The 17,060-nt window shown below is 41.5% G+C and overlaps 3 protein-coding genes and 1 long non-coding RNA gene across 11 annotated transcripts in view; 2 read left to right on the top strand and 2 right to left on the bottom strand.

The window, feature by feature from the left end:
• The window catches only part of FAM126B (family with sequence similarity 126 member B), a 49,861-nt gene extending 42,640 nt beyond the window's left edge, over positions 1-7,221 (bottom strand). For 3 of the 4 annotated variants that reach the window (XM_041472923.1, XM_041472921.1, XM_041472925.1), the window contains exon 1: positions 6,660-6,861. The gene's annotated coding sequence lies outside the window, so the exon portion shown is untranslated. Of the gene's footprint in view, positions 1-6,659; positions 6,862-7,164 lie in introns of those variants that run through there. The other variant, XM_041472922.1, reaches the window with a different exon arrangement.
• Positions 7,222-7,324: 103 nt separating this feature from the next.
• NDUFB3 (NADH:ubiquinone oxidoreductase subunit B3) lies at positions 7,325-11,692 on the top strand. The gene is made up of 3 exons (XM_041472942.1): positions 7,325-7,572; positions 8,831-8,972; positions 11,428-11,692. Exons 2-3 carry the CDS (start codon positions 8,833-8,835, stop codon positions 11,582-11,584), a joined length of 297 nt encoding a protein of 98 aa, XP_041328876.1. The 5' UTR covers positions 7,325-7,572; positions 8,831-8,832; the 3' UTR covers positions 11,585-11,692.
• LOC121356477 lies at positions 8,985-15,064 on the bottom strand. 2 transcript variants are annotated; one of them, XR_005955568.1, is made up of 3 exons: positions 14,839-15,064; positions 13,093-13,150; positions 8,985-9,704 (listed from the first exon to the last, which is right to left on the bottom strand). It is a non-coding gene; the product is annotated as an uncharacterized LOC121356477 (long non-coding RNA). The 2 variants fall into 2 exon arrangements; XR_005955569.1 differs by having other exon boundaries at positions 13,059-13,150; positions 14,839-14,976.
• The window catches only part of CFLAR (CASP8 and FADD like apoptosis regulator), a 17,129-nt gene continuing 14,191 nt past the window's right edge, over positions 14,123-17,060 (top strand). The window contains exons 1-2 of one of the 4 annotated variants that reach the window (XM_041472927.1): positions 14,124-14,872; positions 16,246-16,365. The gene's annotated coding sequence lies outside the window, so the exon portion shown is untranslated. Of the gene's footprint in view, positions 14,873-15,243; positions 15,489-16,242; positions 16,366-17,060 lie in introns of those variants that run through there. The other 3 variants (XM_041472926.1, XM_041472928.1, XM_041472929.1) reach the window with 3 other exon arrangements.

Raw genomic sequence — 17,060 nt, 5'->3', positions numbered from 1 at the left:
ACAGTTTATGAATGCTTAGCTTAAACCCATTTGGTATTTTAGTTATTTCTTTTCTATTTGCATTCACTTAACCTCCAGTCCAAGATTCCTATCTCTATTTGCATGTCCATAGTTAACACAGAACTGTTTCAGAGATTTTCATGAAGCTCTTGCCACTCTGACATGGCAAGATTTGCACTGCCATTTGCTGCAGTCCTATTAACATGAGGAAAACTATCAGAACGGCTCATATGAAGCCTAACAAAATTAGCATCTCTCTTCCCAAGAAATTGCCACAAATATGTTTTAGTAACTTCCAGAAGCTTGAGGATGCTACTATTTGAAATTATTGCACAGATGCAACACTGGAGGCCATCAAGTACGGTGGTTTGTCAATTACATAACTACCAAACAGAACAAATACATAATTAACAATCTAGAAGCAGTTTTGGAAGCTCAGCAATTTTGTCTAAGGCCTGTTCTATGCTAAGAACAAGAAACAAGCATGTTAAAAAAACCCCAAACTCACAGGCATAAGGATCTAGTAATTTTTCCACTTCACATTTAAACCCCCCTTGCTCTCCCCTCTGTGTCCATATTTAGCTTACATCTCTGTGCTGTTTTGGCTCAACAAAACATCTTTAAAAAAAAAAAAAAGGAATGGAAAGTTCTCTGCTGTTACACAAAGAAATATGAGCTTGTGCTGCGATAAATCCTTTGTAAGCATGCCTTACATTTCTATGTAAAAGGGCACATTACTATCATTTAAACTCAATCACCTCTTGTGTAAGCCTTACATTTCTATGTAAAAGGGCACATTACTATCATTTAAACTCAATCACTTCTTGTGTGACACAAAACTTACACTTCTTTATAAGTTTACTCTTCACTACAGTAAAAGGACTTTAACTAATTATCTGTCTATCCCACCACTCCAGATACTAAAGACCACTACAACATCCATTCTATGTAGGGAGCTTCCTTTAATTACCATTTTTAACTGCATGTGTCTGCAAACCTAAAGCAGGAAGAACCACAGTGATACACTGAAGCATCAAGTATCCTTTCAAAAAAAGCGTACCTCTAACCCAAAGTAATAAACAGATATCAGAACTCAAAGTTGAGCATTTAGATTTTCGTTCTTTGCCCTACTCTGATGGCATGTACCAAGGTGCTTGATAAATTGCTCACTCCACCCCCTCTGTAATTAAGTTTACATAAAAGCCTCCTACTTTCTGAAACATGTCTTGTCTAAAAGGTGATTGATCCTCATGTTCAGCCATCACAATGCAAAATGGGATGGTGGAATCACCACTATAGCTTACACATGGGGCACACCAGTCTTAAGATACCAGACCTCCACAAAGCACATGTTTAAAAAATTAATTCTAATTCTAGCTAATTTTTTTATGTGCAGGAAATACAATATTCAGATTTACAGATACAAGCTAACTTGAGCTGTTTCTACAACAAAATCTGTTATGCTTATGCCCATGTGTCTCCATGATCTTGTGCTTAGGATATTTAGGAAAGTTACTTAAGTACTATGGACTTCTTCATAACCTTTTCTAAAACAACTTTTCTGCCTTGTGGCCCTATTCCAAATCAGAACAGAGGCAGGCATGCAGAAGGGCTGCTCTCCAGCCTCTCTCCTTAGACTCAACACATCCCTTAAACCTAAAGGAAACAAAAAAGACAAAGCAGAAACTAAGAGGAGATGTAAAGAAGAAACAGACACGAGAAGTCTCAGAAAAAACCAAACTATTTGAATAAAAGGAAAATAAATTAAGACAGGAAGGAAAAAACGCAAGCAAATTTTACACATATTTCAGCTCATTATCTTTCAATCCAATATCTTCTCAGCTGAATGGCCATGAAAAATAAGATTATTCTTTTAAATTCTCTCACTGTCTTTCCAGATAGATGTCAAACAATTCCTCCAGTTCACATATGGGTCAAGACAAGGCAGAAGAGGGGAGGAAGACCCTAAATAAAATTACAATTTTAAATTTATAAACTACTAAATATAGGGAATGGAAACAGAAAAATATTCCAGACTTATCACTTTTGCCCTGTATGAATCAGCAAACTGCAGTCAAGAAGTCTTCACAAATGTCCATGTCACACACTTCAGTTAAGCAGAATTCAGAGGAACAGCAACGTGGAACTATTTAAAGAACTCACAAACCATACACAATGCAGACACCGTTAAAGGAGATCTAACCATTTCAGTTTTCTGAAGAATCACAGTAATTACAACAAAAACACAGTAAGATTAGCTAGAGTATGGAGATTTCACACAAAAACACGCACTTTGCACTTTTGGAATGCTAGCCAAATGCTTGTGTAACAACACAATATAAAATGAGAAGTCATTAACTACTTTGCCCTGTAGGAAAAAAAAAAAAAAAAAAAAAGGCCCACAGAATGCAGAAAGAAGAAGTCCTGGAAGAGTATTTTAAGATATTTGAACTGCACCAACAACCTCCACCAGGCCCTGTGCAGAACAATGTTACACAGCCAGGGAATTTGGTGTTTTTCAATGTCAAATGATAGCAATGATAATCACTACTAAGAGATAAATAAATAGTTTACCACTTTGCAGTAGTTATACACCAAACATTTTCCCTCCCCTACTGGCATCTCTTTCCCAATGTCACTGGCTCTCTATTTTCAGGCAAACTTAATAAATTTCACCATAAAATCTGTATTTCTCTACAGAATCACACCAAGAGGTCAAGGCAGAAGATCTGACACAGGCAGTGGGCAGCAGAGACAAGCTGGACTGCCAGAAGAACAGAAAACAATCAAGGAAGACTGAAAAAGTGACTTGCCAATGGTATTTTTGTCTTTCACTAATCATCTGAATTGATTAACAATAAAACATCTGTTGAACCCTACACCCAAATTCATAATATTTGATAGAAAAATGTAACACTAATAGACGAAAAATTGTTGTGTGGCCATTCATCACACAAAAAAAAGTTTTTACTATTATGGATAACCTGCAGCACAGACTGAAACAGTTTGCAAACTATATACTATTTTAGCCAGTCTGTGATTTTGGTTTTTATGTTCTCTTCTTTGTAGCACAGCTGGCAATACAGAGTTTTGTTTTACAGCTGGGTTTTCCTAAATAACTATATTTTATTTCATCAGACGTGCCCCTCTACCTCTTGAGCTTTTATTTGAAGCTTAAAAACTGAAGTCAGAATTCTATACAAAAAAAAGAGAACCATTGAGTCACTCCATAAATCTGTCCTATGACTAAATTTAAAAAAAAAAAACCACTTGAATTATTTGTCTTGCTATTAGAAGAAGGAATTATCCAAACAAAGGTGCAGAGAAAAAAATTCAACCAGCTTGCAATTTTATCTACAGTGAGTTATACAAGCATAAACTCAAACTACTTTCTTCCTCAAAAAGCCCCTGCTGTAGAAAACAGCATTAAATAAGTCAAGGATTACTTCTCATAGTTGCTCTTTTTGGAAATGAAAATAACTGAGTGAAGTAGCAGTCAAACTATACTACTTGTGACTGTCTCTGCTCAGATCAGTTTTGCCTGAAAGGGATTTCTTTAGTGATTATTACTGTGGAACAGATGTCCTTCAAGAAGACTCAGCTGGTGGAGAAGCCTTCACCTTCACTTCTTGACACTCGCTCGTATCTTAATACAAGGAAACAAGCATCAAGAAAAATAATGGAATCAAAAATTCTTTTCCAGCCCAGACAAGTCTTTGAGGGAACACATAACCCAGATCTTTAAAGATTCTCAACTCATATTGAACTGCTTGATAAAGAGCAAACAGGTCTGCCTCTCCTCGTACAGAAAATAGGGAGCATCACATGAAGTTCTCAGGTAACAGGCTCAAAACAGAACTGAGGAATGACTTATTGACACCCCACATGAAGTGCAGCTCTTACTGACAGAAAACACAGTAGCTGCAAAAACCATACATGGACTCCGAAGTTTTTATAAGTATATCCACAAAAGAAAAATCCATACAACACGTCATCCCCACTGAGACTGGGAGAGCTGACCTAAGGAGTAACCCTATATTCTAGAAAAGAGTGGAACAGTAAAGCACCTGCTGTCAAATGAGCACCTGCTGAGCTGTGGCAGAGGAGCAGAACTCAGAACAATGATCCTGACACATTCCAGGGTCTAAGAGCTTTAGGTTGCAGGAGAGAATAACAGATCAGACCAGTGTGGCTGCTCCTGTGAAGAATGGTCTTTATGTTGCCCAAAAAAAATCCCAAACAAAAAACAACCCATCAGCAAACAAACACCATAACCAGAAAGAAACTAAAAATACTGCTTCAGCCCATCACTGTTCTAAAACAGAGGTGAAACAGTGACTGTGATACTGTCCATAAAATATTTATCTCTCTAATGATGCCTGAGAAGATAATTTCCTTCCCCACCATTCACTGAATGTTTTTTTCAAAAGCATTCAAACAAACCAAGGTGAACTAAAGAAAGATCTTTTCCATCCTTATTGTAATTAAGGCAGTATTAACCATTTTATTCAAATGACAAGAGGCTTCCAATGACATAACTGACTACTAATACAACACCACAGGAAGTAACATGCAATTTCAGGGAGAAAAAGGATGCAATATTTAACTAGCTCAAACATGTATTCTGATATTAAAGGGAAAAAAACCAAAACAACCCCACAACCCTTTCTTGTCACCTCAAAACTGAAAACAAGTCACTGTCAGTCACACAGCTCTCTACTCCAGAAAACAAGTATGAAGAGCATAGCACCAAACACTGTGCAGTGCTAGAGAGAATACTGGATGCACAGGCAGAGAAGAGAGGTTCCTACAATGAATCTCACAAGCTGTTAATCCAGAATGCACAGCAACACAAATTGCTGGAAACATGGACTTTTGAAAGCTATCCAAGAAACCCTGCAGCCTTCCTCTAGCTTAACAACACAAGGAGGAATCCCAGCAAATCATAACTAGCATGGCTGCATACAAGCTAAAATAACTTTATCCTAGAACACCAAATCTTTGCAGTAATTATCACCACAACTAATTAATAATAATAAAAAATACCACACAAAAAAACCCACCAACTACATAAATCACAAAATGTACTGATTATTTGTACATGGAATTTCAATGACCTTTCCTTCCTAGAGGACATTCAGTTGTTTGTTGGGGTTCTTTAACACAATATAAAAATGTCTTTTATATTATTTCCTTCTGCATATTATTGATTTCTCCAGACTGACACTGTAATTATGGTGAAGCTTCCTTCTCAAAACACATTGTAGCAACACTTCTAGGCCCCTTAAATTATGCAGACTCACTTACTTGAGGATACAGCATCAAAGAGCTTACTATATTCCCAAAATATCACATCCCTCATATTTGCAGCCTTATTTTTAAAAGAGTATAGTCCATACTGAAAGAAAAGGAAATACAGGAAGCAAAACATGGTAGAGCAGATCAACTGATTGCACAAAGTTTTTCTTACCACGAGTTTTTTGGGGGTGAGGGGGAAGGCAAAAACAGCTACCGAAAACCTTGCTAAACCTTTAAACCTGTTAACAATTCTGTCCATGCACAACAGATCACACAAAGCCAATGCTCTGGGATCAGAACTGAATGTCCCTGGTAACAGACTTAGCAATACCAGCATAGTTTTGTGCATAATACTCAAGTCAGGCTTCCAAGCACCAAGAAAACAAAACAAAATAAACAAAAACAACCCCCCCAAACAAACAAGGAAAAAAAAGTACCAAACAAATAAAGCTGGGACTTTCTCTCAAAGAATAAAACCAAGGTATCTGGTATCTGACATGTCTATGGGTCACTGAAAAAAAAATTCTGAGAAAAATATACACATTCCTCAGCACCACTGGACTTTGGACACATACACATTAACTTTCAGCCACAGTAAGAAACAAGAACTATTTTGCAAGTAAGTCTCTGACAGAGCTGTGTTCTCTGTGAGACAGGGATTTAAGCACCTCACAAATATAGAGCCAACAATTCCAACCCCATACATTACAGAAAAACAAATGTGTGTCTTCTCATCCCAAGAGAAGACTGCTCTGAATCTTCCAGACTTTATCTCACAGTGAAAAACATTCAATGCTGAAACCAGACTGAGGCAGTCTGGATTAAACAGATGGCACTCTATTTAGAAGAGTTTCACTGTTAATAACATGATAATGGCATTCCTTCTGGAACTCTTCTCATGCGCTTCCAGTATCCCTATTACAAAACCCTGAAACCCAGAAGTCAATTTCCATCAAAATATATTGGAAAAAAGCACTACAGTCTACCCCAAAATTCTGCTGGCATCATGCTGTAATGTTTATTCTCATGTTAATAAGAGTATCAAAAGTTAATAGAGCAGCTTGTATTCTGCTAAAAAGAAACAATATTGTACAATATACAACTGAGAAAATAATTTAAGTCTCTATAAGTCACTGACTGTGTAGTTAACTTTTACCAGTCTCTTTCCAGACGAAGCATACGAAGTGCTCAAGTCTGACAAACACAAAAATAATTGTAATTAAGACACTAAGACAATTGACACTTCACAGTCACACAGCCTCACATGCAAAACGCCGCGCTCCTGACACAAGCACTCAGTGAAAACAAGCCACCACCTCACTCGGGAGGCAGTTGAAAAAGAATTCTTCGCTTTCACTTACCTTTCAGTGCACTACCAGGATTTCGGGACGCCTCCCCGCTTCTCCTATGGAAACAAACGCCAATGCTCTTTTAAGACATACCCACTGAAAACCGAAACTCGGCTCCTGGCGCCAGCCGGGCTCGCTGCGAGCTCCGATCTCTCCCCCGGCTTCTCCCCCTGCCGAAGCGCGCCCCGAGGGCTGGCAGCGAGCGGGCACTGCCCGGGCCCCGCCACCGCTCCCCGCGGGCAGGGCGGAGGGCCGGGCTTACATAACCGCGGGGAGGGGGCGGCTGTCCGAGCGGAGGGGAGCGGGAACGGGAGAGGGAGCAGCAGGGGCAGGAGAGGGAGCGCGAGCGGCGCTGCCGCCGCGAGTGCTGGGAACGGTTCGCGCCCCCGCACGCACAAACCCTGATGCGCTTCCGTCCCTGCCCGCACCGCCGGCAGCGACAGACGGCGCCGGGCAGCCCGCGAAGGGTGGGAGATCCCCGCTCCCGGCGCCGGCCCTCACCCCGCCGCCCCCTCACCCCGCTCTCCTCCTCCTCCGCCGCCACCTCCGGACACCGCCAGCCCCGCACCTCAGCAACGCGCCCGCCCATTGGGCCACGCCCCCCGCAAGAAGCCGCGCACTGATTGGCCGCTTTCCGCTCCGCTTCTCCTTCCCCCCAGCCCCACAGTCCGAGCCGGCGGCGTCGCTCCTGGTGTGGGGTCGGTCCCGCTGAGCCGTGCCGGGAGCGCGGCGGGGGCAGCGGCCCGGGAAGGGGCTCGGGCAGGGCTCCACGGCCTCTGTGTCCGCACCGGGCCAGCGGGAAGAGACGGAACGGAAGGTTCCCGGAACCTGCGGGCCTGGCTCGCGCTTCCTGTAGCGGCTGGTCCTGGCCTGGGTTCCGGTTCCGGGTGGCGCCGCGTCCTGAGCAGGGTCGCGGAGCGGGCAGGTACCGCGGGCGGGGCTGGCACCGGCACAGGCACAGGCACCGGCACCGGGCCGTGCTGCTGCCGCCGGGGTGTCCGCGTGCGGGCAGGGCAGGCGGCGGCGGGAGCGGGGGTGGCTGTCACTCCGGGTTGTGCCCTCCCTGCCCCGCTCCGTCCGACCTCTGGGCACGGCTGTGCTGGCGGAGAGCGCCCGGCTGGTGCTGCAGCACAGCCCGCTGGCCGCGGCGTGTGCGTGACAGGGCATGCCCTGCTCTCTTGGGAAAAGTGAAGAGTGCTAACAGAGAGGCCTTGGGTTTCTAGCACAGGGTTGGAGCCTGGCGTCTCATTTAGGGGGAGCTTTTCGGGTAATGACAACGTCAGTGCTGCTCTCCAAGTTTTCTTAGGCAAAGAAATCTGTCTGCTTGCCTTCACGGCTTGGAGTCACCTTCACTTTGAAGCTGTGTCCTGCATTCCAGTCAATTTTATAAAAGTTAAGGGCAGAGAATCTGTTCTTTGCTACCTGGTATGTCTTAAAACGGGAAACCTTGGCTCAAAGAAGACTCAGGTGCTTTGTGAAAACGGAGCCTTAAAAGCTATCATTTTCTTCCAATCCTTCATGGTCTCGCTGAAAATGTTCTACTTCACATCTGTCTTTAAAGAGAAACTTAATATTTTTATAGTTCTCCAAGGTGTATGTAAATAGAACATACATTTTTCAGCCTCATCAAGCAACGGGTAAGGTGCATCTCCTTGTTCATGCATCTCTCCTGGGCCTGTTGAATGCCACAGTTATATCTGACTGAACTGGAGGCAGCTGAAAAGGAGCTGAGGAGCCAAGTCTTTGTTTTTCTTCAGAGCTTAGCAATCACAGCTTTCCCACACCTAAGTCAGAATTTTTTACTCTGAACTCTTTGTGATTATTATGGAAAGTCTGGAAGTAGTGGGGGGCTGGTGCTGCTGAAGTGCATTTATAGACATGGAAACCATTGGTTTTCTTACACTCTTTTCTGGCACAGAGGGTTGGCATGGGTGCTCCATGAATGTAATGATGGTCATGGCTTACAGCACAGTAATGCTTAAGTTTGCTTTATTGTGTGTAATCACCCAGCTCTGAAACACAGCACAAAGTCCCTTGGCTCTTTGTTTTACAGAACAAAGCTCTTTGTTCTCTGTTTCTTCTTGTTGCCTCCCTGTTTTTCCTGTACAGGGGATTGTTCTTTGCACGTGTATAAAAATAAGATGATGCTCTCTGCCAAGTAACAAACCGACCTTTGCCCCTAGGTATGGGACACGGAGGTGACCACGGCCATGGCCATGACAAAGTGGAGCTCCCTGACTACAGGCAGTGGAAGGTGGAGGGGACTCCCCTGGAGGAGGTGCAGAGGAGGCTGGCCAAGCGCGGCCTGAGGGATCCGTGGGCTCGGTAAGTGCGAGAGCCTCAAAAATCATCTTCATGTGGCAACTGGTGGCATCAACCAGACCTTGTCATTGTAGGTAACTCTTCAGTAAAAGCAGTGAAAATTATCAGAATTTCAGTAAAGTCTTTATTTACTTTTTGCGTGAAAGTCAAACCTTGCATCACCTTGACCAGTGTCCACACCTTGGGAGGCAGCCTTGCACTTTGTGATGTTTCATGCTGACACAGATCAGGCACAGTGACCAACACCTCATTTACCAAAACACCTAAGTAGTATTAGGTCTGCACATGTGAATAATCCTGTCCTTCTCTGCAAAGAGATTGTGTGTTCAGGTCTTGAGGAAGATGATGGAACTTGCACTGACATTCTGAGTAGGAATAGCATTCCTCACATACAGCAGGAGGCCTTTATTTGGAAAGAAGAAATGTACATGTATACAGGGTGGAATTGCAGTCAACTGTGAACGACATCATGGAGAATCAGCTTTTTACTTCTCATGCTGTCACTCTACAATGAGTATCTCCTCCTTTTTAGATATTTAGGCAGCTGTTAAAACAGGGCTTAATGTATTTCACCCACATCATGAATTATGCAGTACTTTGTTCAACCACCCTTTCATCTTGGGGAATAAAAATATCAAATGTCTTGTGCTGGGTAGTCTGGCCCTTCTGTAAGGGAAAAGTTGCGTGAGCAAACGGTTCCAGGAGTCTTCACGGAAAAGGCTTTACTTTGAATCACTACAACAAAAATGGGAGAGCAAATAGATAATCTGTTACAAAGTTGTTTCATGCTATAACCTGTGGAGGCGTTTGAGGTTGACAGCACTTTGTCTTTTTCTTTGGAATAGTTTAAAGATGTAAGCAAAGTAAAACATAGTTTTAGTGATGATAGGAATAATTTGAAATATCAGCCCTTAAAGAACTTGACTTGTTCACTTTAATCTTGCCTCTATTTCTGTGGAGTGAAAGCAGCATAAGCTTGTTTTCCCTTTGGTTAAAAAAAATTGTGTTCAGCAAGAAAAAGGCTTATTCCAATTAAAAAAAAAAAGGATACAGTTTAATATTGTAGATTTAGTGTAAATTACCCTGACCTTTAATGCCTACTCTTCCAATTTCAGGAAGTGCTGCAAAACAACACACTGGAAAAGGGACTGTAATATTTGTTGCCCCTCCAAAATAAAAGAAAATTTTTGTTCCTCTGGTAAAAGAAGGGGATTGAGCCAGTCATAGCAGGGTTCAAAGAAGGAACAAAGTCAAACCCAAAGCTTGAGATGATTCCTTCTGAATTTTTTTAATTTCATGTAAAGTAGTATGTCAATTCTATAGGGCAGTACAAGCATCATGCCAATTTTCCTTAACAAATGAGAAATTAAAGTATCATGCTACTTGCTTCAGTAATAATACAAGCTTCTGCCAGACTAATGTCTTGCACCACAAGTCTTCAAAGTCACCCTCTCCAGAGCTCCCTCCCCTTTGGTATGCTGAGTTCATTGTAACGGGGAATCTGCTTTCAACCTTCATGGCAAATGCACATTAATGTACATAATAAATACAGATAAGCTTTGTGAAAGATGTCATATTTGGAAACTTTAAGTCCATATCAATTAGACCCTACACTGGCACCTGGGAGATACTCTTCCATGCCAACATGCTTTCATCTCAAGTCACAAAATCCATGTGCACAAGAGGATTATCTGTGAACATAAATATCTGCCCCCCCCTTGCTTCAAACCCCAGTATTTTCTCCCAAAATGACAGTTTTTATTTTATTGCTTAGTTATTTTTCCTTTTCCTTACAAGAGACAAACTACACCCATGTCCATAGGTTACACTGGTTGTGCTAAAATAAATAAATATTTGTAGTCAGTTAGAGCAGTGACTAACGTTTCTATAACAATGGAGGTCAAAAACAGCAAGGCAAAGCAGTGTGAAGTTTGCACATACTCTGTAGCTCAAGCTAAACACCATCTTTCAGTCTTTCTTTTTAAAATCATCTGACTGTCCTATAGCTGCGTTGTATTGTGAAACAGAAAGTGCCTTCACACTGAGATGAGCTATCTATGTCTGGATTGTAAGATTTGACTGTGCTGCATCCTGTCTAGCACAGTGAGTAGCCTTTGTAGTTAGTCCAATCCATGCAAGTGCTAGTGGGCTTGGATTTGTTACAGAGTAGAAACAGAAGGGTACAACTGCACGATTTTGGGGAGGTGATTCTGTTCCTATAATTGTGTTGTTTGCTGGCAGTACTTGTATCTCAAGTTATATGGTAAGGGTTAGAGTTCCTGTCATGAACTTTACTTGTAATTCCTGATACTTAAATGACAGAACATTTTGTACAGCCTCAATGTCTATTGAATTGAAGTACCTTCATCATTCTTTTATATATATATATATTCTTGTTAATTTGTATCACAGTGGCTCCACTGATCTTTTTTCCCTTTGGTTTCATTTTCTTTTCTAGTAATGAAGTCTGGAGGTACCAGGGTGGCTTTGCAAGACCTATCACCGTAACAGAAATCTTTACCAGGGGACTCAAGTGGGGAGCTGCAGCTTTCATCATAGCTCTGGGCATTGAATATTCACTGTTTCCTCCAAAGAAAAATGGAGGCCACCACTGAAGATCAAATATGACAACTTAATACTTACTAATCATAAGCTGAAGCATACATAAGCCTGCTGCTCACTCTGTACTTGTAATATCCATATTAAAGTCTATCACAGGCAAACCCGTGTTTCTTTGATCTTATTATACTTTTGTGGAAGGATCAAAAAACATGGCCAGAGCAATTTAACTGGCTTCAATCTGGGGGGAAAAAAACAACCCAAGATGGCTCTTGGCTTTGCTGTACTGTCTTTTAAAGAGCAAGATAAACTATCAGACCAGCTCTTTCCAAGCCCTGCCTAGATTCTGTTAAATGAAATTGAGAAGTTTGTTGCTTTAAGAGAAAATTTGTACCATATTTATTACAGGTTTAATAACTATTATTTCCCTGTAAGTAGTAATGAATGACTTGTCATTTCTTAGAAGTGTTTGTTACTATTTGCTCTTATGTCTCTAAATAAAAATAAATATTAACTTAAAGCTTTAAAACCAACTCCAGACGGCCTCAAAGTATATGAAAGTACCAAAGCTTATACTTAACCCCATTGAACAGTTAATTAGCCTGGCAGAGACTATGCACCAGAAAAATCTGCTGTGTAATATCCAGACATCAAAAATTACATTGCTGCCAAAAGTAGAATAAAATGTTTAACTCAGCAGTAACTGTACCTTACCCTAAAATGTCTTCCACCATGCTTGACTGTAATGTTAAAAAAGAGAACAATTTTTTCCTTTGCTCTGGTGTATTTATAGATTAATTTATTTTTACATCTAGTCTCTTTTAGCAATTCGTTTTAAATGTCCTGGTTTTCCTTAAATTATCTTAACAGCTTCTGGACTGCTTTAAGAATGCCTGGACTGAAGACTAAAGCAGAAAAGGACCTGTGGGCAGTGTATGTCCTCTGCAGTACCAGGAATTATAATTATCTGAATATGCTACTGTAAATTTTGTTATGTTATGTCACTAGTAACAAAGTAAGGAGGCTATGTTACGTTGCACAAACAACAGGACACACATCACTAAAATGAAAAGCAAAATCAGACAAGTGAGAAATGGTAAATGCCACTAAACAATTATATTGTATACTTCCATGTGAAGAAATTGAAGTTTTTAAACAATCCTGTCACGAATTGCAAGTTTACAAAAAAAGTCAAGGTCCTACCAAAATATGGCTAAAATATCTTTTCTTTAAACTTACATATTCACACGCAATCCTTCTGAGTGAGATTATAATAGAGCTTTATTTTTCGAGCCAATAAACAACATCTGTTACTGTGTGAGTGCAGATGTACTGTTCAGTGGAGTTTGTCATCTTTGTATGACATTGCTCAAGGCACTGTTCATAGCACAAACACTCATTTTAGTAAACTCTTGCCTAATCCTTTTCTCAAACATTCCTATCCAGTTGCATCATTCCCTGAAAAACCAAGAACCTACTGTGTAAGGTCTGTGGCACAAAACATTTCTATTTTCCCTTAGGTACTCTTACCCAGAATATGCATTTTTCAATGGTTGGTACTCACTGCTTGTTTTCTGTCTGGTTCCCAGACAACTTTCTAGGGAGTACTGAATTTCAGATGGCTGTTCAGGAAAACAAGTAATACAGTTAATTACAATAATTTTTACTATGTTACTAATGCTAATAATTGCATGAAGTAGAATGAGTCTTTAAAAGGTATAAGCCTGCCACTTCGCTGATATAGCAAATATATCAAGCATATTCAGTAAGACAAGACAGTTTTGATAAAATTTATGCATTTGTGAATTAAGATGGTATCATTTGTTGGTTTAATAGCCAGATGGCAGCCACTGCCCTAAATGTCTTTAATTTATGATGAACACATTTTGCTAATTTTGCAGAATATGTCTCATCATTTTTACACATACAATACTTATGAAGATTTTCTTTCACAGGTATAATAATACCAGTCCTGCCTGGGGAGGGAATATTTCTTGTGTATTAAAATAATAGTACCAAATGTGTCTTCACTGTAACCATAGCAATGTCTGTCCTTATATGAGAACAGCCTTTCTTACCAGCACAGCTATTTTACAGTGCAAAAACCAGGGTCACAAACAGCAGTGGCACCAGCAGGTGAGGAACATACATGATTGTAATACCAGACAGGAAGCTCTTTTTGTATCATAATGTCTGAAAAATAAAACTGATGATGCTCCACTTTCTGTGTGGAACAGATCCAAGGACAAACTGCATATTGATTCACAGTAGGTAGCTGTTTTCCTTCTGAATCTTAATGGCGGGGATACTGTGATAGCTGTGAATGATTGATATTACAGTGGGAGCCTGTCCACACAATTTCAGTAGGAATACAAGTATTTTTTCAGAACACAAGAGTTGCCACTTGGTACAAATTCTAGTGTGGGCGAATATTTTCTGTCTCCTTTTTCCCTGCAGTTCCAAAGACAGCGTGACTCTTCGTGTGTGCTATCCCACAGTACTGCGCTTCCACTGCTCTATTTTTAGCAGCACAAAAAAATGACTCACTGTTTCCTAAAGGCTTTGAAATCCATTGAGCAGGATTTCATGTGTCTGATTTCACCATATATAGAGGTGGCTTTTGTCTAGTTCAGAAAAATTTTAGATTTTTGGCCTTTTGGAGAGCAGCTCCAGCTGCAATGCTAGCATCCCGCAGTAAATAGCTTCATGAAAGTTGCTAGTTTATGTCAAGGGAATAGCAACACCCAGTTTTCAGGAACAAGGTATTACACAATATTTACTTAAGATTATACACCGGGAAGCACAGAACTTTCACACAGGTGTACATTATCCTCACTGTGAACGAACAAATTCTGAGTGAGACATGAGCCATACAAGGGGTTCCGGCTAAACTTCTGCCAAAACACGTGCCCACACTGAGCTCAGGTCCGGAACCGCTCACCGAAAGCCCTGCTACTACCTCATAGCTCGCAGGGCCGACACAGAGCCGTTCTGTCTGTCCCCACGGCAGCAGCAGGACAGAAACACAGCCTGTGCACATGCTGAACTCGGCACCGCCACGGCCTCCCCTCGCAGCGCTGCCCCCGCGCAGCCTCCATGCCAGGAGGAGGCGCCGGGAGGCACCGCAGGCCCCGTCCCGCCTCCATCCGCTGTGGGGCGGTTTGTGTGTTCAGCCCTGAGTTACAGGGGTACAGCCGGAAACAAAACTAAAACCATCATCCTGCCTCCCCCCTCCCCCCGGCTCCGGCCCGGCGCTGGGCAGCCAGCGGGCCGGTACCGCCCCAGCTCCTCCCTGCTCCAAATGCCGGACCTGTTTGCTGTAGAGACCTCCCCGACGCGTCTGGGTGCGTTCTACCTTCCCCCGCTCCTTTCTCCGCTCCTTTCCCTCACGCTTCCCTTCCCACCGTGCGCTTTCAGCACAGGCGGCCCAAAGCCGGAGCGTCCGCCCCGAGCGCGGCCCGGGCTCGGCCTGGGCTCGTGGTGAGAACCGAAACCGAGTGTGATTTTAAATGACGCACTTAGAAAAATGACTGGAAATCTGCATAAACCACTTCTAGTAGTTGGGCATTTTTTGTTTGGTTTTGGGTTTTTTTTTGGTGGTTTGTTTTGTTTTCTTTTAATTAGGAGATCTGGGGTATTAAAACAAATTAGCCTGCTCATACTAGTTTACCTCGGGGGAAAACTGTTCAAGCGTAGGAAGGAACGTGGTGATTCCCGCAGAAATTCCCTGGTTTTCCTGAGTACGTTGCACAAGTCCTGTTGAAGGGCGTGGGACCGTGAGGAAGTAGGGAAATAGAAAAGCTGTGGAGCATTCTCTGCAACTTTGAAAAATGCCAGGTGGCCCTGGCGCCAAGGGCAGTCGTTCCACCGCCGCCACCTCTTCAAACAGTGAAGAGCGGAGGAAGCACAAAGCACAGCCAAGTCATCTTCTGCTCTCCCCTTCCAGCACGGGTCTTCCACGTGAGTTCGTCTTGTGAAAGAAAGATAATTTCATAAATCAGAACGACACCCACTGGTGTCATATCCTGGTTTTGTTGCTGCAAAGATGACTGTGAAAGGTTCAAGATACAAAATGCCAGCAAGGAGTTAACTGGAGCCTTGTGCGTCTTAGTGTGAAATTTTAGTATGTTATTTCCTGCTCCTTTGCAAACACGTTGAAAAAAAAAAGCCTAATTAGACATGCACATGAAAACAAAAATTATTGAGGCAGCTTTTTCTCTGACGACTATGAACTTTTTTATTTTGTCTTAGAAGATAAGCTGATTTTTCTCTCCTCTTTGTAGAGAATTTACATTCACTAAGTCATCTTGTTGCAGAGTCCAGATAATCAAAAGCTAGGCTGCTGGGTTTCTGTTGTGATTGCTTTTTTCCCTTAACTTTTGCAGCTATAATAACTATCTGTGATGTTTGAAAAAGGGGTCATCAGATGGAAGAGTGGAGCATTATGCCCTTTATCTCTTATGGTGAAGTGATCTGCAAAGTTACAAACTCTTTTAGTTTATACTAAAAAAATCACTTCCCGTTGCTCTTACTCATTCCCCTCACCCAATGTATGCTATGTGCACGGCTGGTTTTCCTTTTATTTAGAGCACCGTTCCTGGTTCACTGCAGTCATACTGAAGAACGACCCTTGGTTGTTTTACTTGGTTTTCCCACCCCCATAAAATTAGGAAGTAGCCCCCCCCAGTAATTTGTGATCTTGACATTTGTCCAGCAGAGAATGAGTTAATGTAATCACTGGAAAATCCTGGATGGAAACCAATGTGTGCTGGATCAGTGATCTGGCAATGGCCAAATGCCAGTTTTCCCGTGTTGTTGTGAACAGTTTTACGTACAGGTAAGATAATTTCAAGACTGAGTAGAATCAGCATTTTTTTATAATGAGCATGTAATATACTGTATATAAAGGAAATTCACAATAGAAGAGGATTCATATGTGTGTTTTAAAGGCAAATTATTTTTAAGTTAATGTATAAATAGTAATTCTGCATGTCTGAAATTCCAGCTCGGTGGGAAATTCCTCCCTAACACACACCCTTCCTCTGTTTCTTTAACTAGTTTTAAAAAACTAGATAAAAATTAACTGGAGTAGTTAAAAAGTTTTTCTGGTATTTCCAAAAATGACCAAAAGTTGTTAAATTCTTGTTTCACTTCAGAGTTAAACTATTACTTCAAGTTCTTTTGAAAGTCCCAGCTGAATGTACTTGGGAGATAGTTTCATATGAGGGTGCTTGTGCTTCCCCCTCCTTGACTGCATTATGTCATGAGAACAGTGTCATTCTGTAGAATTCTCACGTGTTTGATGCTAGATTGAAAATAAGCTAGCAATAAATATGCTTTTCTTCTGATAGAAAACTTTCCAGAACACATTACAGTGCCTGAGGGGTTCCTCTGTTTTACACTAATTTATCTCACTTGCTTAATTATGGACACAGTATGTGACATTTTTGATTGTAACTTCTAGAATGTGTAACAAAAGGATGAAAATGTTGTAAAAAATCTAATTCAGGTGATGGAATCTTTTGGTATATT

The sequence above is a fragment of the Pyrgilauda ruficollis genome, unplaced genomic scaffold (genome assembly GCF_017590135.1).
Source record: "Pyrgilauda ruficollis isolate IOZ18807 unplaced genomic scaffold, ASM1759013v1 scaffold3, whole genome shotgun sequence".
NCBI classification, from domain to species: Eukaryota; Metazoa; Chordata; class Aves; order Passeriformes; family Passeridae; genus Pyrgilauda; species Pyrgilauda ruficollis.
This window is presented reverse-complemented; position numbering and strand designations above follow the sequence as displayed.